Source organism: Lutra lutra, chromosome 11, assembly GCF_902655055.1.
Source record: "Lutra lutra chromosome 11, mLutLut1.2, whole genome shotgun sequence".
Taxonomy (NCBI): domain Eukaryota; kingdom Metazoa; phylum Chordata; class Mammalia; order Carnivora; family Mustelidae; genus Lutra; species Lutra lutra.
Genome location: NC_062288.1, coordinates 1,329,739 through 1,352,750, shown reverse-complemented (window position 1 = coordinate 1,352,750; position 23,012 = coordinate 1,329,739). Strand labels below are relative to the sequence as shown.

General features: G+C 63.2%; 1 protein-coding gene across 6 annotated transcripts in view; it reads left to right on the top strand.

The window, feature by feature from the left end:
* The window catches only part of CAMK2B (calcium/calmodulin dependent protein kinase II beta), a 77,356-nt gene that overhangs the window by 21,130 nt on the left and 33,214 nt on the right, over window positions 1-23,012 (top strand). For all 6 annotated transcript variants that reach the window (XM_047694755.1, XM_047694750.1, XM_047694744.1 and 3 more), the window contains exons 2-3: window positions 6,507-6,601; window positions 21,008-21,067. In XM_047694755.1, the coding sequence (XP_047550711.1) occupies window positions 6,507-6,601; window positions 21,008-21,067 (155 nt within the window). The remainder of the gene's footprint in view (window positions 1-6,506; window positions 6,602-21,007; window positions 21,068-23,012) is intronic.

Here is a 23,012-nt window from a genome sequence, read left to right as displayed (position 1 = left end):
AGTGGCACATCAGGTGGAGCTGAGGTGAGGGCCCATGTGTGTTGGGAGTTGAATTAATTGTGTCTCCTCAGAATTCATATGTTGGAGTGCTAACCCCGGGATCTCAGAATGTGACCCTCGATAGGGTCGTGGCAGATGTAACGAGTTAAGATGAATCATCCTGGTGTAGGATGACTCCTCATCTAACATAACTGTGTCTTTCTAAAAAGGGGAAATTTGGACAGAGACAGGCACATAGGGAGAATGCCATGTGAACATGAAGGCAGAGGATGGGGTGATGTTTCTACAGACCAAGGAGCACCAAGGATCTCTAGCCAACCCCCAGAAGCTGGGGAGAGGCAGGAACAGACCCTCCCTCATGGCCTCAGGAGGAACTGGAACCTTGATCTTGGACTTCTGGCCCTTGGGCCTGGGAGACAGTACCTTTCTGCTGTTTAAGCCACCAGCCTGTGGTGCTTTGCTGAGGTGGCCCCAGGACATTAGCACAGCAGGGATGGTGCAGAGCTTTAGTTTCTTACAGGGGCTCAGAGGACCGGGCTGGGAGCCACCGGGATTTCAAGGGCCTGGGAAGGGCCTGGGTTGGACACCAGGGCAGCTGAAGAGCAGGCGTTTTTCATCACTGGTGGTGTGGTAAGTTGTTGTGAATCGCCCAGCTAATGTGCCTTAATAACTCTATGGAAATAACCGAGATGTTCATGGCAGGCCATTTCTGAGGAGGGACATCGGACACATCCCCAGTGCCTGTTGGCTGAGAAAGTGCTCGGCGACCCCTGGAAGGAATGCTGTCTGCTCCGAAGAGGACAAGTCGTGATCTAGGTCAGAGCGTGGGGATTGTGTGTGAGGTGACACTCGACACAGAAGGCAGTCCACAAACCAGGCTCTCGCACGCGTGGCTTGCGTGGACACTGCCGAGGCCACAGGGATGCGGGTGTTCACGGATACAGTGCAGTGTTACCCACATTGGTCTCCAGCCAGGCTTCTTCAGACCTGCTTCCCCGTGTCCTCCCTGGACAGCGGTGGGACTCGGTCCCCAGAGGGAGAACCATCCTGTCCCTGGGGATTGGCGGTCCTTGTGGGCCTGGGCTCTGCACATCACTCCTGCAGCAGGACCCGGAGCTCCTGCCCAGTGGGACACACGCTTGCCCAAATCCTGCTGGGGACCAGCACGCTCTCCTCCCTGGCTCCAGCCCCAGGGCTGGGGAGGCCGGGAGGCTGACATTCCCTCCTGGCGTCCCCGGGGTTGGCGTCCTCTGCCGGAGCAGTCTGCAGCTGCCACACGTGGAAGGGTTGTTCAGGGTGTTCGAGAGGGAGGGGAAAGCAGAGTGTAAACAGGTGCAGGTCCCCCAGCGGGTCATGAAGGTGGGGGCGCCTTCTGCGCGTTCTTCCAACTACCTTGTTGGTTCCGTTTTCTGCCAGGAGCATGGATGATGCTTACTGGTAGTAGTAGTCATAGCATAAGCAGGAAATACATAAAAACAACAATCGCAGCCCTCCGTTTCATGTAGAAGTTAATGTTTTCTGCCCAGTTACCTAAGTCGATTGAAACCATAGAAGGACCCCTCCCTTCCTTCCCCAGAGCTCGTCTCAGTCAGAGGTAGGAAGAGGGCATCCAGCTAATACACAGATAGCAGCTTGATTCAGTTTAAACGAAGGGGAAGGAACAAGTGAAGGGCGTGCCTGGCTGGTGCGACCGGCGCCTGGCCGGGACTGCCTGAGCTGAGCCTGTCTGGGCCCGGCCAGGCCGGGGAGAACGCGGTACCGGCTCCGGCTGGTCTCAGAGCACCGAATGGTGAGTGTGCAGTGGGGAGACTGGAGGAGCGGCCAGCTGCTCCTGCTGCCCGCCCAGCCTGTTCCAGAAGGATCGGTCGGCCTGCCGGCGGGGCGCTCAGGAGGGCCGTTTCCATCCAGAGCAGACCTCCTCCCCCAACTCCGTCCCCAGCTGCGGGGTGCCTGGGCCAGCAGATGAACCACGGTTGGGTTCTTTGCTTTGACTCAAGGCTTTGGTTTGCTCAGCTGTGAACTCTGAGACCCGCGGGAACGCAGTGGCCCCCTGCAGGCACCTGCGAGGGGTCGGACCTGGGCCGCAGCCGGGCTCGCTGCGGGAAGGCCCGCCCCCTGGGGCGCCGAGGGGCACCTGTGCGGTGTGGGCTGGACCCCCGGACTCCTTCCCAAACCTGGCGAGTCCGCCGCTCAGCAGATGAGTCCCCGCGTGGAGGGCGGGCTGAGGCGGGGCGTGAGCCGGGTGGGGGCGGCCGGGAGAGGGACCGCCGCTGCCCCCCAGAGTCTGCCAGGAAACCGGGTGAGAGCCGAGCCGCCCAGCTGAGAAGCAGGGGCAGCTGCGGGCGGGAGTCGCAGGGGCGAGATGAAGGGTTGACGGGGACAGGGGGCGGGGCTGCAGGGGCGGGGGGCGGGGCGGCGTGGGATTGACAGAGGGGGCAGGGCCAGTAGAGGCGGGGAGGGTGGGGCTGCAGGGCGGGGCTGGGGTAGGGGGCGGGGCCGACAGGGACGGGCTGGCGGGGCGGGGCGGGGCTGGCGGGGCGGGGCGGGGCTGGCGGGGCGGGGCGGGGCAGGGCAGGTGGGCACCCGCGCAGAGCGGGCGGAGCAGGGAGGGGCAGGTCTTCGCGGCCAGGTGCGGCGGGGAGAGGGCGCTGCGGCGGGCGCAGGTGGTGCGCGGCAGGGGCAGGTTCCCTGTGGCGTTGGGTGGGGGGCGGCATGTGGGGGCGGTTCAGAGACTGGAGGAAAGCGCAGGGCCGGACCTTGCGGCTGCGGCCACAGGTTGGGCGGGCAGCAGCAGGAGGTGAGTGAGGACGCGACCCCTGCGCCCCTGCGCTGGCTGACGGGGCCCCTCACGGCCTGGTGGCTCGCTGCGTCCGCCCCGGGGGACGAGTGGGCTTGCCTGTGCCGCTGGAGAGGAAGGGGCGGTCCCCAGAAAGAGCGAGAGACTGGGATGGGGCGGACTGCGGAGAGCAGGCCGCAGGAGGGGGTGGGGGCATCTGCCGCGGGATGGAGGGTGTTTCCTGAGGGGCTGAGTCCGTGGGGCCCCTGAGCAGAGCAGGAGGGCCGGGGGGGGGGGGGCGCCGGCCCCCACCAGGACAGGCTCACGGAGAGCCACAGACAGGTAGGGGCCGGCATGGTCTCTGGACTGCACCCAGGTGAGGCTGCCCTGTGTGGCCGGAAGCTCCAGGGGCCGTGGACCACATCGGCTTGTAGGGGAGAGCCAGGAGGGCGGCTGCGGGGGGTGCAGGGAAGGGCGGGGAGGAGAGTGGGGAAGAGGGCGGGCCTGTTTGAAGGACCGCTCTGAGCCAGGAGGTCACCCTGCTGCCTGCCTGGGTGGGGCTTCCTTGCTGGTGGAAATCAGGGTTCCCGTTCAAAGTGATTAGAAATGAGAGTTCAGATTCTGAGGCCCCCCGGCACCAAGGGCGCTGTGGGGCCTTTAAGAGTCAAGTCAAGCTGATTAAAAAAAGAGAATGTCTTTTGAGTCCTTGCTGGTTTGAGACTGAGACAATGACCCCGTCTAGAGTGGGACCACAGTAGCAGAGAAGCCGTCCTAGGGGGGTCAGAATAGAGACCCGGGCCCTTGGTCAGTAGATGTCTCTCGATGACATGTTTCTGGGGGCAGGATGGGGTGAGTCCCGAGGAGGGACGCTGCTGGCCTCACCTCTCTCCACTGTGTCCTGGGTGTTGGGAGCCCTGGTTGGGACCCCTGGTGGGTGGCCTGAACAGCACGTTTTTCTCAGCATACTTGCGGTTCTGCAGGACTTCCTTGCTCAGGGTCTGGCAACTGGCCGAGCTGGCAGCGAGGGGAGGAGGTGGCAGCTGCTCTGAGATGCCAGGCTGAGGCCCAGTCCAGGTGCAGGGAGGGCAGGTGGCCCATCTGGGAGGCGCAGTTCCTGGCAGTCCTTCAGGGCCAGCCCAGGGGGAGGGGCAGATGCCTGGTGTGGGCCATGAGATTGGGTTTGCCATGACCAGAGGCCAGAGGGGTGGTGGTTCCTTGGGGCTGCACAGCTTCCCTGTGCTTGTCCCACCTTGCTGCCTGATGGCCAGCTTCTCCCTCCGGCGAGTCCACGTGGGGAGTCGTCTGGGGAGTGCCTGGCTGGCCTCTCCTGGTGACTCCCACAGCATCTACCGTTGGAGACCCCAGCCCCTTGCCCAGGCCCTCATCCCTGGACTGGGTTTGAATGGGCATTGGGGTGCAGGAGCCCAATGGCAGACAGGGGTGGGGGCAGCCCTTTCTAGAACTTTTCTCTAGGCCAGGCAACAGGGACTACCCCAGAGGGGCTCCCAGAGGTGCCCTCCCCTCACCTGGCAGGTGGGACCTTGGGTGAAAAAGGTCTGTGTCCGGTATTGAGTGCCTGCTGGATGCACTGTGCCTGCTGCCTTCCTTGTTCCCTCCTAGTCCAGTGTCTGGCCTCTTTCTGCCTGTCCCTGGCCTTACACATGTCCTCACCGTCCCGGACATAGATATTCTGTGCTCCAGGAGGAAGCAGGCCCCCGGATGTGGGGCAGAGGGGCAGCCCCCGGCACGGTCTGCATAGCTGTCTGTCCAGAGTCCTTCTTGGCTGTAGGTGCGCCTCATCTTGTTCGCGCCCTCCCTGCTGTGCACCAGGTGGGACTCCTGCTCACTCTTCTTTATCCTGTCCTTACCCTGTCTGGTGGGAGGGCCTAATTCGTCCTTCCCTGCTCCCAGAATGAGCCCACCTCCGTCCCCTGGGGGCCTCCCTTGGGGCCCACTCTGCCCCAGCTATTGGCAACTTGCAGGTGGGGGTCAGGCCTGGGCTGTGAGGTCAGATTGTAGCACAGGAAGTCCTGACTGTCCCCCGGAGGCTCACGGAGCCTTGGGTGATCTGTGGACCAGCAGTGGGTGGGGCTGGGTTCCTCTCCAGCAGTCAGTGAGCGTGAGACCAAGGCAGTGGGGGCAGATGGCCCTGCAGGCCTTGCTCAGCCCTTGGGCCTCCCTGGGAGCCTCTCCTGCTCCTGCAGCCGAGGGGAGACACGATGCAGGGTGGACAGAGCAGCCTTCAAACCCAGATGGGCAGGAAGCTTCTGGCTTTTCCCCTCCCATGGGGGTCAAAACATCATCCTTCTCTTCCCTGTCTTCTGACATAGTGAGAGGGAGCACAGGGGCTGAGGGTGTGGACGGAGCCATGTGTGTCCCCAGACTGCTTGCTCCCCCACAAACAGCCCCCACCTCCTTTTCCAGCCGCCTTCAGGAACGCAAGGACGCAGCCCTGCACAGAGCTGTTGCTTGCAGTGAGCTGCACTGTTAGATTTAGTGCGATATCAGGAAAGTGAATAGTACGCTTTAATGAATTTTTTTCTCCGAAAGGATCCAGTGGTGCCCCCTCTTCAGCGGGGACATGTCCCAGGGCCCGCAATGGACGCCTGAAGCGGCGCGGAGTTCTGAGCTCCGAGCGCACCATGTTTTCTTCCCGTGTGTGCGCGCGGGGTTAGGCTCCATTTACGGATGGGGTTCAGTACGTGCCCGCAAAGGAGAGCGGTGTCACAACAGGCCGTCAGAGCAGAGGCTGTGTCAACGCTGTCTCCGTGCACTGGCTTACTGGCGGGGCGAGAGGGTGATGAGCCCTCGTGAGCAGGTGACCGGCTCAGGCTGGGGACATGGCGTGAGGCGGCCGCTGACCTTTGGACCACATGTCCAGAGATCATGACCTTCCGGTTGAGCGTGGGGCCCCGACTCTGCAGGAAGCAAAGCCAGGAGGAAGGGGGACTGTTGCGGGGCAAGTGTTCTCTGTGGGAGACGCTGCGTTCCCCGCGCCCACAGCAGCCGTGGGTTTATCAGGCTGCGTGGATGGTGGGGAGGCCTGTGCCTGCGGGGCCTTTGGGGAGGAAGACGGTGGAAGACTGTGCCCGCCTGTCTCCTGTGGCCTCCCAGCTGGACTGAGACCCTTCCTGAGACATTTCCTGTTCCCGGCCGACTCCCAGGGACCTGTGTGACATTCTTAGGAAATCAGATTAAATCAGGGCTGGTGACAAGTGGAATACCACACAGGACCCGATGGCACCCACACGGCCGGCTCGGGGCCCTCTGTGCCGCCTCCCCCCACCCTGCTCTCAGAAGCACAGCACTGCCGTGCAACTCGGGAGGGGCCCTGTCCTCCAGCTGGGCAGCTTAGTGGCACGATGCTTCTCCCTCCCTCCAGAACCTTCGATGAGTCCCAGCTACACTGCCTGGAGCTGGGCTGGTTCGTGCCTTTGGGGAGGACTTGTTGGGCCTCACGGTTTGGTGCAGAGAGCTAGAGGAGGACACTGGGAGACCCCAGGCAGGCCCTTCATCCAGCAAGGATGGCAAGGCCACAGTCTAGCAGGAGCTGGGTGTCTCCCAGGCAGGGGGTCTCTGTCTGGCAGGCGCCCAGCACAGGGGCCAGGAGCATCTGGTGCCCCTGCCCGGAACAGGTCATGGCCCAGGCTGGGCTTTGGGGTCGAATGCTAGGTGCTCTCAGGGAGGTTAATCGACTCTCCTCTGTCTCTGTCCCCCATTTCCTCCCCAGGGGGGCTTTCTCTGTGGTCCGGCGCTGTGTCAAGCTCTGCACCGGCCATGAGTATGCAGCCAAGATCATCAACACCAAGAAGCTGTCGGCCAGAGGTAGGCATGGCTGCGCCGGTGGGGGCCGGGCTCCTGTAGGTGGCATCTCCTCCGGCCTGGTGCGGCCAGCAGCAGGGAGAGGAACCCATCCACTCAGACTGGGGTCACTCCTTGACTCTGGTCTGGGAGCTCCTGGAGGGCTGGCAGTGGGGGCACTCGGAGGTCTGAAGACGTCTCGTGACCGATGCTGTGGGGTTGCTGGACCATGGGACCTCTCCAGGGAACGGTTTGCCGAAGTAGGGCAGGACTCTGGGCCTGCAGGGTTGAGTGTGGTGCTGGGCAGGAGCTGGCCCTGGGCAGGAACCTGTCTACCTTGTTGTCCCTCTGGAGCCCTTGCTGGGTGGTGGCCCAGGCTGGGTACACAACAGAAGCATGCCCTCTTGGGGTCCAACAGTGATGTGTGGTGGGGTGCTGCCCTCAGCAGGTTTCTCAGAGTACACAGTTGGGGGCAAGGGGCAGGGATCCAGCAGGCCCCCCGAGGGACCCCAGGGCCAGTCAGGAGGAGGCCGGGTGATCCCTGGGCAGAGAGAGTCAAGCTAGACCCCAGTCTGGTGCCGTCTCGCTTGCCCAGGGACCCCTGGTTAGTGTCCAGACACAGATCTGAGCTGAGAGGCTCCTTCTCTGGCCTGAGAGGCGCTGGACTTGGGTAGTGCTGGCTTACCTTCCCCCCAAGATGTGGGGTCCAGTCTGTGGGGTCTGCAGGTCAGTCTGGTGGCCTGCAGGGCACGCCGTTGAGTCCCCCGTGCGATTTCTTCAGGCCTGTTTCCAGGGGTGGGCTCTTCTGTCCTAGCCCACGGTGGGGGGCCTGCAGGGCCTGGGGGGGGTCAGTCCCACGTCCTCAGAGCCTGCTGCCCCCATGCGGGCATGAGCAGGGAGATTCTAGGCAGACCCAGAAGCATGAGCTCCCGACCGTCCCTGGATGACCAGCCCACCCCCTCCCCAGGGGGACAGTGGTGGGCTCTGCTGGCCTCTGTGGGGCTGGCTGTGGTGGCCGGGCTGGGAGGGGGAATGCGGTGGATCTCCTGAGACTCTTTGACCCAAGGCAGCCCCAGAGCACACGTGCCTGGACAAGGTGCCACGACGGAGCATGCCCTGGCACGCACACACGCAGCACATGTGCACACAGCACACACGGAACACACGCACACATGTGCACACAGCACACACGGAACACACGCACACATGTGCACACAGCACACACGGAACACGCGCACACGTGTAGCACACGCATGCAGCACACATGCACACACACACGCGCAGCACACGCGCGCACACTCATGCACACACGCAGTGCACGCACACATGCACGGACACAGCACACGCACCATACATGCAGCACGCACGCCTACATGCAGCACACATGCACACACACACACGTGCACACACAGCACACGTGCAGACCAGACATGCACACATGCAGCACACATGCCTGCACGGAGCTCCCGAGGTCCCTGACACCAGCTGGGGTGGATGCCGGCTGGCGGTGGTTTGGGAGGATATGGCTGCAGGGGTGGAGTCCCTAAGGCAGGAGGAACATAGGCTTGTTCCCGACCGTGGGGGGAGGAGAGGCAGCCCCCCTCAGATGTCCCCCAGACTGTCAACGCAGTCCCTCTCCCCATGCTTGGCACTGAGCAAACATCCTCGTAAGCCACTGCAACTCTAGGTGTGGGCATGAGCAGGGTGGAGGGCACGGAGCAGTAGGAGGGTCTTGAGGGATGCACAGGAGTTTGTGAGGCTCAAGCAGAAAGGGATGTGGGTATGTTTCTGTGGAATCACTCGGCTCCCCTGCAGTACCCTTCCCCCTGCCCCATGGGTGCCTTCAACGTGCTCTACAAGGGGGGAGGGTCAGGACCAGCAGAAGCCTCAACTTGCAGGTGTGTTGGGAGAGTACCACTGCACCTGCTCACTCTGCCCCTGCAGGAGTGCACCTGCTCACCCCTTCCTGGCCTGACAGCCTGCTTTGTTGCCTCCGTGTCCCTGAGGCCAGGCCCCTGGAGCCCCTGCCAGCATGCGGCCAGGGAGCTGTGCGGAGCCTGGGGCTCCTGTCAGCCCTGCTCCTGCCCATGTCCTCACACACGTGTCCTGGGCACAGCCTGGGATGGGTGGCGGGAGCAGGGCCGCAGCAGGGCCGTGGGGAGCCAGAGTGGCTGGCCCGCCCCATCCCACCTACCCTCGGGGCCCCTGCTGCTTTGCCCCTCATGCTCAGGCCTCTGCACTGCCCAGCACTGGGGGGGTCTGGGACATTTTTGTTTCCTTTGTAACTCTTTATCAGGGGAACTTTAAAACATCCCCAAATAGAGAGAAGGGGACAGCATGGTCCCCCAGCTTCGACAGCTGTCGACTCTCCGCCGACTCTGCTTCGTCTGTAACCCCCGTCCTGCAGCCCATCCCAGACACCCCGCTGCTCTGCACGTTGCTGCTCAGCACGTCTGTCCGAGGGAGGAGCGGTCTACACGGAGGACTGGTCGCCTCCCCTGTGCGGGGGCCTCAGGCTCCTCGGGCCCTCCCCAGTCCCTCCTGGCTTTCCTAGCCGAGGGGACCAGTGGGAGGGCCAAGGGGACAGGGTCTCTGTGCAGACTCTCGCCTTCGTGCTCAGCGTGGGCCAACGGTGGGCTGGGGCTTGGCACCCCCCCATGCCTCAGTGTCCCCAGCCTAACAGGGATGAAACTAGTGCGTACTCGTTCCTGATTGTGTGTGGAGTAAGGTGCTTAGGAGTGGCCCACAGGCACAGTGCTGCCCGAGACCTCCCCTCTCCACCTTGCTCCCTCCCCTTCCTAGCCACCCAACCTGTAGGTCCCAGGCCCCCTCCTCTGTGAAGCTGCCCTGGGTCCTCCCGCCCAGCTTGGAAACCCCCAAGTCTGAAGGCGTCTCTCCGCCGACGGCTTGTTCCTGGAGGGCACTAGCAGCTCTGCGCCCTTCCTGCTCCCAGACCCTCCGTCAGGCTGCCCGGCAGCCTTCCATAGGCCCCAAGTTCTCCCCTGGCCTGACACACCGTCTGGCCCTGTCTGCTCCCTCCCACCAGCTCTCCTTAGGCCCTTGGCTTCTTCCAGTGCCTCATGCCCCTGGGCCTTTGCATATGTCTGTTCTGTCTGGAAATGATTTTCCTGAACTGTCTGTTGGTGACCTTTCCTCAGTGGGTCTGCTCTCTGTCTCAGTGGATTGTGGGACCCAAGCACCCTCTTTGTACTATGACTGTCTTTGCCACCAGACTTATCGGCCCCGGGGGCAGGGCCTAGATCCACTGGGTTCCCTGCCACGTCTCCCACACTCTGGCCAGAGCCCGGCGCTCCAGGAGTGGTGTGGAGGGGATGGCCACGTTCCCGGAGTGAATACATTTTGGTGAGGGGCGTACACAGAGTATGCTGGAGATGGGTTAGGCTCCCAGGTGGGATGCAGGGTGGGGATGGGGTGGAGGGTACCTAGAGGGTTGGGCTGCTGCGTTGGGTCTGTGGGGCATGCCCCTGTCATCTGGGACGTCCGGGTACCCGAGCGTGGTTGGGAAGCCTGGTGGCCACTCTATAACTAGATCCCGCAGGGTCACAGAACGTGTCCTGAGCGAGGGCACCCAGCCTGTTCTGTGGCATGTGCCAAACCAGCTCCCTTGCCAGGTAGCCCATTTCTGAGATCTGTGTCCCACTGTCCTTCTTGGAGGAGGGATGGAGAGGGGCCCATGGGTGAGGGGGAGGGACCCAGGGCAAGTGCCTTAGAAAGAGGAGTGGTGGGAAGTGGAGACGCAGAGCCCTTGTCCCCCACTGTCCTGTCCACCTGTTGCTGAGTCCAGTGCACTGCGGAGGGGGTCCACACTCCCCCCCCCACAGGGGGCAGCAGCCTGGCTCTTTTGAGGCTTCTGGTGATAGAGAAGTGGCCGGCCACACGCAGTGGCCAGGAGCACATGGGCCCTGGACACACGTCACCTGCCCTGCTCGGTCACGGGTGCTCCTGGGAGTGCCAGGACACTGCAGGTGGCCCCCGCGGTGCCGTGTGCTGTGGGGGCTAGAGCTGTAACGCTTCCTGTGTCTCCAAGTGGGGGGCGACTGCGAACAGACCTGGATTGCTGGGTACTGTTAACAGAAGCAGCTCGAGGGACGTGAATCGCCTGGGGTCAGGGCTTGTCGGGGCACCGGAGTCTGCAGACCACGTCTCTGCAGCGACCCTGGGGGGTGGCTAAACCTAAAGGCGGGGAAGGAAGGCGGGGAAGGAAGGAACTGCCGAGGAGAGGGGCCCGCCCTGCCTTCAGCAGCACCGTGTCTGCACCAGGCTTCTCCATGACCTTCCTCAGCCCTGTGGTCTGGCTGGGCACCTCGTTTCACAAATGAGGGAACTGAGTCCTCCAGAAGTCCAGAGCATTGCTCAGGTTCCCCCAGCGGTGCTGAGCAGGGCCTGGGGCACAGTCAGCTTTAGGGTCCACCCAGCTGGGGGCCTGATGAGGGTCAGGCATGGGGCTGACCGCGCAGGGGAGGGGTTGGTGTCTCGGGTGGGGCTGACCGCACAGGTGTGGTCAGGTGGGGCTCACAGGTGGGGTTCACCTCATGGGAGGGGCTCACCTCTGGATGAGGGGACTGACAGGTGAGGAGATGAGGCCTCACCTGTGAGCCTCCTGGGACCCGCAAGCTGATGCCTGGCTCACCCCCAGCTCCTTCCTGGGTCACCTCGGGCTACCCTTTCCCTAGGGCCTGTGTGGCTCCTTGTGCCGTGGGGCACCCTTGCGCGAAAGTGTGATGGGGCGGGGCAGGCCCGGCCCCCTCCCCCCAGAAAGCTGGACCGGCCCCCTTGGCACAGCGAGTCCTAGGTTTCCCAGGTTTCGCTGCCGGGGTGAGGAAGGGGGCGCCCCCCCACCCAGCCCGGCAGCCGGACCGGGCTCTGCGGAACTGGGTTAATGGAGGACGCAGCGCCGCATTGCAGGGGCGGCTGAGCATGCGCGGCCGGAGCCCCTCCCTCCCTCTCCCTCCTCTGCGCTCGGAGGTGGGGACCCTTCCCCACGGTCCCCTCTCCTCCCTCTTGTCCGTTCCCTCCTCCTCTCCCTCCCTCTCCCCTTCTCCGGATCCCGCCTCCCTCCCCTCTGTTACCATCCTCTCCCCCTCCCTTCTGCCCCTCCCCGCTCCTCCCCTCCCCGCTCCTCCCCAGTCCCGGCCCCGGCTTCCCCGACTGACCAGGACTCTTGGGGGCTCCACCCTGGCCGCTCGCAGCGCCCCCTGGGGCTGAGCCAGGGTCTTACAGTGTCAGCAGGTCCCAATTCCAGATAAATGATGATTTTTTAGAGTAAGCATGTCCCAGACCCCCAACCAACTTCTAGTCCACTCGGCCCTCATGTGGGGGTTCCAGGGGACCCTGGGCCGTGGGAGGGGTCCTGCGGTGATTTGGAGAGCGTGGGAATGGGGGCCTCTCCCTCTGCGCCCTCCTGCTCCCCGGCCCTGGCTCTCAGGTCCTGTCCTGGGATCCTCACTCCCAGGTGCGAGGAGGGGGACCGAGGCGCCAGCAGATGGAGCAGGTGCCGTGGGTTTGGACAGACCCTGAGGGAAACCTGAGTACAAATCAGGCACGAACGGGATAGGCCGTGCTCACACTAGCCGGGCGTCGCGGTGTCTCTGGCTTCGGAACATACCGACGCAGGAAGTTCTTGTTGCGACCCGAAGCCCGGACTCAGCCGGCGCCTTGTGTTCATCCGCCGGCGCGGAACAGCTGTTGGAAGAATGGGTTCTCGTAGCTAGTTCATCAACCAGATCGGCTAAGTCAAAGCTTCTGAAAATGGTGGGGGTGGGTCCAGGACGAGGGCAGAGAAGGGGCAAAGGCCAGGCCAGTGGGGGTCCTGGTGGGCTCACAGGTGAGGTGGAGAGCACGGCCTCTGGGGTCCGGGTGACTCTGGGGTGCGGTGGCGTTTGTGAAGGCGGAGTCTGTCCCAGGGGCTGGGGTCTGAGTGGTGTTGGTGCTCCCCCTTCTGGGGCTCAGGCGTCCGTGGTGCCTCCCACCCCACTGGGTCGTGGGGTCAGCAGGGGTGAGGGGGCAGTGGCCCCCCAGAAGGTGGACTGGCCCGGGGTGATTGGGAAGGTCATTAGGAGGGAATGTCCGTGAACTCCTGTGCCCTGTCCTTCCCCAAATCTGAAGGGACACTTCCCAGCACCTCTGCCCATCCCCACATGCATCCGGAGCCCCCCAGAGGTGGATGCAGGCTCAGAGGGGCAGTTCTAGGTCTGAGGACCTGGGTTCTGGCCCTAGCCCTCTGGCTTGGCAGGTCCTGGGGGCCTTGGGGGGCCTGGGTGTCCTCTCTGAGTAGGACTGTGGGGGTGAGCCCTGCGCTGTCAGGGGCGGTTCCCCTGTAAGGAAGGCGTACAGTCTCTGCTCAGTGCCAAGAGCATGGCCTGGCTGTGATGCTGAGGCCGCGTCGAGGGTGCCATGGGGGGTGGGCTGTGACGGGACCTTACCCAGTAGGTCCTGTGATACCAGGGCTAGGGACGAAGTGGGAGAGGAGGCAGTCCCGGGATATCCCATCACCACACCCTCCTGTCCTGGAAGGTGGCTGTGTCCTGTCTGACAGCTGATGAGACGGAGGATTACAGAGGACAGTCACCACTGGGGAGGTTGGGAGTCCTGCCCTGTGGTTGCAGACATGACCCAGCCCAGGACTCAGATGCTACACAGCTGAGATGGACAGCTGCCTACGCTGCCCAGGCTCGGAGCCTGGGGAGGGCTGCACGTCAGGCCCGTGGGGTGCACTTGGGGACACGGGAGCAGCCTGGGCTGCGGGAGGCAGGGGTCGGAGTGACGAGAGAGCGGAGTCCCCGGTCTCCACCGTGGGATGTGGTCAGTGTCTCTGAATGATTGCTCTCTGGTACGGGGTAGGAGGGCCCTGCACCTGGTGTGCCTGGCGAGTGGCTTTGGGGCCAGGGCACTTGCCCTGGGAGGCAGGTTGCCCTGGGCAAGGGGGCCGCACAGCGGGGGCCTCACATGTGGGCCCCCTTTCTGAGCCGAGTTGCACGTTGTGTCGGGTGATGGCTGTGGGCCCAAGCGAGGAAGGCCTCCATCCAGGGGAGGCCAGCTGAGGGCGGAGAGGGAGGGCGCTGGGGACCCAGCTGCCCCCCAGCCCCACGGGGCCTACACACAGCTCAGAGGCCTGGGTGTGCCGTGTGGGGAGGGCCTGGTGGCTGTCTTTGTCCCTGTGGCAGCTGCAGGATGGCACAGATGCCCCTGTGGGGTGGGCGCGGTAATTGCTGGTTGCCAAGTTGCCTTTTTGAAATAAAACTCGCACAGAAGTCCGCGCAGGGGATCTTTTCATCTTCCTTGCTCTGCCGGCACCCTGGGGCGCCCGGAGCAGGACGGGGTGCCCCATGGAAGCACTGTGGGCTGGTGGGGCCTCCCCCCATGGCTGCCTACACGTGGGCCCGGGCTGGTGGCAGCCCAGCCCCGCTCCCCACAGCCTCCCTGTGCCCCACCCCCCATCTCAGAGCTGGGGCGAGGGTCGTCGCAGCCCTACTTTGCAGGAGCCCTTGGCAGCTTCGGGGCCTGTGCTGAGCACGCGGCAGGTGCTAGTCCCAGGTGACCCGGCAGGACCCCGAGCTGCTCCTGGAGTCTCCTTGTGAGCCCCATCTGCAGGCTCGAGCTGTGGAAGCTCCGACTCAGGGACGTCCTTCCTGAGAGTGGTCTCTTCCCGGTGGCCACCAGCCTTGCGCCAAGACCCGATGCTGTCAGCGGGACAGAGCCAAGGTGGGATCCCCCACTGTGAATAGGTGTCTTCCCTGACCCGCTCCCTCCCCAGGCCACGCGCCTCCCGCTCCTCATGACCCTGCAGGTGTAAGTGTCCAGGACGTCCGGCGGCTCAGCCACAAGGGGGCCGGCTCTGTCCCTGGAGATTGTGAGAATTCGGGAATATGAGAGTTACAGGGGTGATGCTGGATGGCGTGGGCCTGGGGCGATGGGTACATGGATATCTGTGAGCCTCCTAGGATTCTAGAAGGCTCCCTCTTGCCATGTGATGGTTCAGACACGTATATGGGTGGGAAGGAGGGGAGGGACCTCTGTGTGACGTCCCAGGGCCCAGTGCGGTGGGTCAGCTGAGGCAGTGGGTTCTCATCTGTGTGCGGTGCTGCTGAAACCCCCAGCGATTGGAGCGAGGACACCTGTTGGGGTCTTGAGCAGCTTGTGGCGTGGCGCTGGAGGAGGGAAGCAGGAAAACAGGCCAGGTGCCCAGCTCTGCAAGGTAGGCTGGGAGTTGGGGGACGGAGGTGGGGCCAGGACAAGGGGCTGGGGTCTCATGTCTGTCGAGTCCTCTCCCTGGAATCCCCCCACCCTTTCTGCACATGGGAAACAGACTCAGAGCGAGGCTTGGCTGCTCCAGGGTCCTCACGTCCACCGGAGGTTGGAACATGGGCAGTCCCCCAGCTCCATGATCCTGGTTCGGCTTCCGGCTTGTTTATCTTGGAGGGAACGGGAGCCCAGGCAGCCCCAGGCCCTGTGGAGCCCACAGCTGAGTACAGGATGGGACGAGGGGGCCGGCTCCCCCCAAGTCTCCTGAGGCGGTCAGCACCTGGCCTTCTCCTGGGGGGGTGTTCTGTCTCTGGCTGGTTGTGGCCTCCATGGCTGGGGAGTGTGTCGGGCTTCCCATAGCTTTGCCCGCCCCTCTGTGCCACCAGGCCCTCCAGTGCTGGTCCATGTCTGCTTTTGGGACCAGGGCACGCACACACTCCCAAACCCCGCAGCCCGAGGGCTGCCCATCCTGTCCTGGGGCCTCGGTGGGCACTCATGTATGTCCATGCGGAAGTAGATGGTGACCCTGGGCAGGGGCCTGACCTTGACACAGATCCCCACGGGCTTTGTCTGTCTAGGAGCTGCTGGACTCGGTGGGCCATGCTGGGCAGCAGCTGCTGTGGCCTGTGACCGTGGCTGGCTTCCTGACGTGTCCCAGTCTCCCTGCCCCAGGCCCGAACCCTCAGCCATCCCTGCGTCCCTGGGTCATCCTGCAGACAGGGTTGGGGAGCCGATGGTGGCCCTGGTGCTGGCGGGGCTCCCCAGTGAACACAGCCCGCCTGTGCCATCCCAGGGCTCCTTGGGGGTCCAGCGGCTGTGCTCTCAGCCCCTGCTGCCCGCCGGGCTGTGTGGGCTCTTGTGTGGGATTTCATATTCCATCCGGCACAGACTGCTGGGTCTTCCCAAGAAGGGGCTCACTTGTCCTAGGCCAAACCTTTGCGCGCGGCGGGGCGGGGCCGGTGGGACGCTGGCAGCTCCTCCTGCCAGGTGGGCCCGTCTCCCCTCCCATCCCTCCTCCGCCCACACCAGTGCCTCACGGGCGTCCTTCTGCCCATGACAGCTCTGCTGCTGCTCCTGGCAGCTGGCGAGGGGCCAGGCGCCCACACATGTCCCTCCTGTCCCCCTTCTCCTGGCACTGCCCCATCTCTACTCTGAGTCACCCACAGCCAGGGAGCAGGTGGGGGCTGGGGGGATGGGTGTCAGGGCTTTGCGGGCCACATCCCTGAGGGGCCGTGAGGAGCCCACGGTCTGGGGTCACGTCCTGGCCTTGGGGACCAAGTGCCTCTGTGCACCTGCTTCCTTGTCTGGGACTGCCAGTCACACTGAGTGTGGCAGGAGCCACAGGCATCCTCTCCCACTTGTGGGTGCAGCCTCCCACCTCCCTCAGCTTCCAGACTTGGCCTGGGGGGCCCCACCTGAGGTGGCCCTGCCTGAGGGAAACTCTGCCTGGGGGAAACCCTGCCTTGGAGGTCCTCCCTGGTGGGGCCCTGCCTGGGGGAGACCCTGCCTGGGGGCACTTGCTGTGTGGAGCTGGCCATTTCTTGGGGCGTAATTGGAATGAGGGTGAGGCCTGCTGTGTAGTGGAGCAGATGGCTCCCATGTGTGGCCTTGCATGGCAGGCACCTGTCGCTTCCTGCCCATTGGGGGCCCCTGCCCATCGCCCTCCTGGCTTGGAGCAGCCCGGAGCAGCCCCTGCCTCCTCCTGCTCACAGGAGGCTCCTGAGGTCCGGCAGCTGCTGCCCCATGGAGGGTGTGCAGGGCTCTGCTGCCCCCCTTTCCCAGCTCCCAGCCTCCGAGCCTGGTCGCACTCACCTTGGGAACACTGAGGGCGCAGGGTGGGCCTGGCACAGCTGTGGTGATGGAAACCCAGGAGGGTTTCCTGGCGGTGCAGGCCATGGGCTGCCCGTGGCAACCTCACGCGTGCACGCGGCTGGGTCTCAGACAGGCGGCAACGGGGTCAAAGCTGTGGTCTTGTTTTGCTGCGTTGGACACACTCTGTCGTGGGTTGTAAGTGAACACTGGTCTTATCTGTAACCCTGCCTCTCTGGTTGGAGAACAAAGATCTGTCGGGGCGCCTGGGTGGCTCAGTGGGTTAAGCCGCTGCCTTCGGCTCGGGTCATGATCTCGGGGTCCTGGGATCGAGCCCCGCGTCGGGCTCTCTGCTCGGCGGGGAGCCTGCTTCCTCCTCTCTCTCTGCCTGCCTCTCTGCCTGCTTGTGATCTCTCTGTCAAATAAATGAATAAAAAAAATCTTTAAAAAAAAAAAAAAAAGATCTAGTCCTCATGGGCACAGGTGTGCAAACGTGTCTCGAGTGTGCGAGAGGCATCTCCAGCGGGCACAGGCTTGTGTAGGGTGTCTGAGCTTTGAAGAGACGGTTGAACTCGGGAGTCCCCAAGCACTGTGACAATCGCGTCTGTCCCCCACTAGGGCATGTTCCTCCAAAACCTCTCTCTGGTGTGGGGGGCCCCCTTGAGGCTCCTGCAGGGCCGCATGAGGCCCTCCGCCTCTTCTGTCCCCGGGGCTCACAGCATGGCTGCACCTGCTCCATGTGGCCCGGACCTGCGTGCAGGCCCGGGGTCCCTGGACGCAGTCCGTGCTGGCCTCCCGCAGGTCTTCAGGAGGGAAAGGGGCAGAGGGACTTCCCCCCGATGAGCAAGTTTGCCCTCATTCCCTGGGACCCCCACTCCTGTCCCCATCCTGTCCCGTCACCCTCAGGCTCGTCCATGGAAGGCCGCAAGGGTGCCGTCCCTGGGGCCGGTGCATGTGGAGGGTGATGCAGGCTGGGCCTGACATGGGAGACTGGGGAGAGGAGGCCGCCCTATGGGGCCGGGACATGTGGGGTGTCAGGCCAGATTCTTGGGGCTCTCTCGACCTTAGCACAGGCGCTGTGTGCGTCCTGTGACGTGTGCCAGAGTTCCGTACCAACACGCTAACCTGGGGCAGTGGTAGGTGCTGGGCCACAGGGCAACTCTGGGTGTCCCAGACACATGGGACAGCTGGCCACAGCTGTGGAAGGGCTCTTTTGAGCGTCATGGCCAGTGTCAGCTGGCGTGGTTGCTCAGACCTCGTAGCCCTCCAGCACTGTCAGGTGCCTGGTGAGGCCCCTGGGCAGAGTGGGCAGCGTTTCAGTTGCATTCCGCCCCAGGCCTGCTCAGTGATCACTGCCATGGTGTCTGAGGTCCCGCGGCCAGAGCCCCGAGAAGGAGGCAGAGGGTGCAGCCGTGAGCAGGTGCGGCGAGGTCCCGGGGCCGGTCAGGGGCGCTGCTGCCCGTTGGGGAATGGAATGGGCTGGGAGCACCCTTCTTGGTCCAGGTGAGCGTTTAGGGCCGGGACGTGCTCCTCGTGGACCAGACTCGGTAATATTTGACTCACTTCACCATGACTGCAATGGGGTTCTTGATGCAGAAGTTAAGTCATAACTCGGGCACCGCTGCAGGAAGGGATCAAAGGCTGAGGGCAGAGTGGAGCACTGACTCCGTGAGGGGGACAGCCTCCCGTCCCCATCCCGTCCCGGCTCAGGGGTGTCGGCTTAGATGAGCACTTTCCAGGCAGATGTCGCTGTGGCAGGTTTTTGGGGTATGCCCTCATTAATCAGTGGCTTTGTGCTCATGGGAGATGGGATCAGACCCTTTTTTAAAAAACAATATTTTGCCTCATCATAAAAGGAACACGAGATTGTTTGCAAGTTGGGGGAAAATGTAAAGAAAAAAGTAATTTATTGTTTAATGATCCCATGCTTCTGCTTCTTAGGGGGAAACGCGGTCACGGTCTGGGGGTGGGGTGCACGCTCTCACGTGCCTGTTGTGACTTCGTGTCAGAGCCTCTCCCCGCCCCATGAGGCCGGCCTGACAGCAAGGGGGACAGCCCGCCCGGAAGGTCAGTGACCTGCTGGGGCCATGGGTGGGTGCGGGCATGAGGCCCATCGGCTAGGCTCCCCTTCCCTCCCCTTGCGCACTTGGGAGTCGGCCAGTCCTAGGGATGGGGCTGCGCCCTCAGGGACAGCTTTCAGGAGGAAAAGACAGTCTCTCCAGTTGCGTATTTCTGAAAAAGGGATTCCCACGTGCATTTTCCTCCTGTCTCTATATATGAAAACGACCCTGGTTCCCTCCATCCGACCCCCCTGAGAGCTCTCCCTGCCTCCGCCCCGGTCCACACGCCAGCGGGCTTCCCGGTGTCATCCACACATGGGGGAGGCGGCTCCGACGGTCCTGGGACGGTTGGCAAAATCGGAACGCGGATGGGTTGGTTCCTGTTCTGTAGTGCGTTCGATGTTCTGCACTGAGGTCATGCCCGAGAGCGCCCTCGCTCTCAGGACACGTTCCCGGGCTGTCGCCTGGTAGGAGGATGGGGACCTCGGGGCTTCTCTCAGACACTCAGAAAAAGTGTGTGCGTACGGAAGGACAGATGATGCACAAGTGTTTTTTCTGAGGACATGGTAGTGTCTGTGCAACTTTCTCTAGGTCTGAAAACCGTTCAGAGTAGTCACTTAAGAGAAAGCCCCAGAAACAAAAAAGTGAGGCTGTGGTCGCCCCCACTGCACCTGCAGGGCTGGTCCTGGCCGTGGCAACAGCCCCTTCCCACGAAGATGGGGGATGAGATGTGGCCCCTCAGCCACGTCTTGCGTCGTCTGTCCCGAGTTTCATCCGATGGCAGATGGGGATCCATGCTGTGTGTGTTCTGTCGTGATTGTGTTGGACTTGTCCTTCCGGACGGTGACGCTCGGACCCACCCCCAGCACCCGCTGTCACAAGCACTGCTGGGTCCTTCTGGGCTCAGCTCCCGCCGCAGAGGGGACAGGGTGGCACCTGGGCGTGCTGCGCCGGGGGTGCAGGGGAGGGAGCGCGGGGTGGGGTGAGGCTCGGGCCCTCTGGCCAGCGCCCACCTGCTGTTCTGCCAGAGCCCTCCCAGTGCCAGGGTGCCTGGCCACACAGGGCTGGGGGGTTAGCGTTTCCGGGGGCTTCGGTGCTGGGAGGAGGGAGGGCTGGCTGGACCGGAGGTGTCCCAGAGAGAGTCGTGTCTGCAGGCGTGACATTCCTGCTCAGGAGAAGCACAGGTGTGTTCACAAGTCTGTCCGAGCCCAGCACTGGCATGTGGCCCAGGGAGAGCCCACCACAGATGCGGCAGCAGGCTCCCTTCCTGCAGAAGGGCCTTCTGGTGCCCAGGTCTGTTGCCCCCAAGCCCAGGCAGGGCCGGGGGCCAGCAGGTGTGGGGAGGGTGCGGAGTCGCCTGCTCATTTGTCATACCCGGCAAAGGCCGCCGCATCCACCAGGATGGGCCAGTGGCATGGACCTGCCGGCGCAGCGCCATGCGCCCCACACCCTTGCTCTGAGGGGCTCAGGACCCCTGGTGGCCCCCCCCAGCACATCCCACCTTGCAGCAGCCGCCGTCCTGAGTGGGGAACCCCCTGCCTCTCTTGACGGTCTGGCCACAATGTGTGCCCAGCCTCCTGTGTGTGCTGACCTCTGAACGAAAGCACATTTTGGGTCTCCCTCTGTGAGCCGCTGTGCCCCAGCCTGTGTTGGGGGCTGCGGTGCTGCTGTCGCCGGAGGCCGCGTGCTGTTGTGCGGCCATAACCACCTTCATTGTGCCTTCTCTAGTCAACGGAAAGGGAGGTTTTTCTAGTATTTTGCTCTTAAGGTCTCCATTAAATTTTAAAATCCTCCTGCTACCCTGATTGTCTGGCATAGATGTTTCTGGTGAGTGGCTCAGTCCTCAGAGAGCCGGCCTCTAGAACAAGAGCGCTGGCCTCGAGGGGCGGCGGGGAGCTGGGAGGGCTCCCGAGACCCTGCTGGCCACTGGCCCTGCCCGGCGACAGCCATGTTCTGCCAGCCCCACGGCCACTGGTGGACATGCTAGGCTTCAGCAGGAGGCTACAGGGAGTCTGGAATTGGGACACGGTGAAGCATAGATTGGTGCCGTCAGCTCTGCCATGACATGTGCAGCATTTTCTCTTCTTGGACTTCCTGGGGCTCCCCACCTCTGCCTCTGTGGGCCTCTTGAGGCAAACCCTCTTCCCGCCCTGGTGCCGCCGGCCAGGGTCTCTGGGTGGTTGGCCGGTGCGTGCGGAGGGAGGCAGTGGGCGCCTCCTCGGGCTGGGGCATGTCTGGCAACCTGGTATTGGCGGTGCTGGGGCACGGGGGGTCACACTGTGTTGCTCTCTGTCCGCAGATCACCAGAAGCTGGAGAGAGAGGCTCGGATCTGCCGTCTTCTGAAGCATTCCAACATCGGTGAGCTCGGGCTTGGGGGCGGGGGTGCCATCTCTCTGCACCCTGGCCAGCGGCCTTTCTGTCCCAGAGATTACACTGCAGAGGGACACCCAGAGGCCTCCTTTGCCTTCTCCATAGAAGTGTCCCATCCTCGGGCACCTGGCAGTGGCTCTCTCTTCTGACCTGCCGGGGCCCTGGGGGTTCTGGGCAGCTGCCTGTGCAGCTCTACCTGGATGGGTCCCGGCCTATCACTCTAACTCCCAGCTGGGATCCTGGCAGAAACATCGTGTGGTTTCAGAAAAGCCACAAGGCAGTCCAGTTAAGAAGAAAAACGTTTGGGAACCAAAAACCTCAAAGGCCACGCCAAGCGCCATCCTGGCCTGAGGTCTGAGGGCTCGCTCTGGAGAGCCACCGTTGTCCCCTGCTGGTCGTTGCCACTGTGCCCTGGGGGTGTAGAGCCTGGGGAGCCTGGAGCCATGGCCTCAAGGACAGTGGCCCTTTTTCTGAAAGCCCAGATCACCTCCTTGTGCACCCATAGGACCCTGGAAGTCAGCTTGGGCCTCCTGGACCGCTTAAGCAGCACTCTCCCCTCTGGAGTGGTCCCTCGGGGGTGGTCCCTGCCTAGTGCCCCAGGGAGCAGGTGTGTGTGTCCATCTGCCTGCCCGGCCCCACCTCTGGCCCTGGAGGGACTTCCAAGGAGCCCCCTGTGGGAAGCAGCTAAGAAGCACAGAGGGGCCAGTGGGTTTGCTGCCCTGGGGGCACCCAGGGAGCTGGTCAGGTGGGCTCAGGACCCCTCCTGCCACTATTCCAGCTCCTTTGGGCCAGGACAGGGCCCAGGACTCTGTTTATAATTTTTTTTTTTAATTTTTTTTAAACATTTTATTTATTTATTTGAGAGAGAGAGAGACAGTGAGAGAGAGCATGAGCGAGGAGAAGGTCAGAGGGAGAAGCAGACTCCCCGTGGAGCTGGGAGCCTGATGCGGGACTCGATCCCGGGACTCCAGGATCATGACCCGAGCCGAAGGCAGTCGCTTAACCAACTGAGCCACCCAGGCGCCCAGGACTCTGTTTAAAAGGAATGGCAGGTGGGGTGGCTCCGTCACTTCTGGAGCCCCTGGCCTGGGGGGAGGTACATGCCACTCCGAGCTCCCAGGCCGGGGCCTCAGCCGTGGGGAGCCCAGGAGGCTGTAGGAAGCCTCGGCCGCTCCTCAGAGCCAGTCCTGGGAGCTCTGCCCTGAGGCTGTGTCCTGCAGGACCTGTGGGAGCTGCGGTGAAGGCAACCCCCACTTCCATGCAGTCCCCCACCGTGCCCGCAGGCAGCTCCAGCCCTGGGCCCGGGCCGGGCACTTGCACTTGCAGATTCTCAAGCTGTGTGTGTTGGGCCCACTGGCGTGCAGGCTCCTGACTCAGAGGCCTGGTGTGGGCCCAGGAACCGGAACCTTCCCCAGTGAGCCTGGTGATTCTGATGCCGATGTCCACAGGACCCCAGTCACTCTTCACTGGCGGGGTGGGGGGAGGACGTGGGCCCACGGTGGGCTTCCGTCAGACCCTCCGCTGCCCCTGCTGTTGTGCTCTGTGCGTCGGAGCCCAGCAGCAGGCACCAGCTCACCCCCAGCGCCGCCCCTTGCCAGTCGCCTCCCCTGCATCGTCTGAGCACCAGCCAAGAGCGGGTCAGGAATTCCCTTCTAATAGGGGAGGACCGCAGTGTTCTCTGGGTGGGTGTTTGAGATCGTCTTCAAAAGACCACTCCTTGCCCTCCCTGGAGGCCCATGTTGTTCCGGGTCAGCTATGATCAGTCCCTGAGTCTTCATAGCAGCTTTATTCCAGAGCACAGGGGGCAGAGCCAAGACTGGGGGGGGGGGGGTGCTGCAGAGAGAACATTCCAGAACACAGGGGAGGCAGAGCCAAGGCGAGGGGGATGCAGAGGGAACATTCCAGAGCATGGGGCAGGCAGAGCTGATGGGGG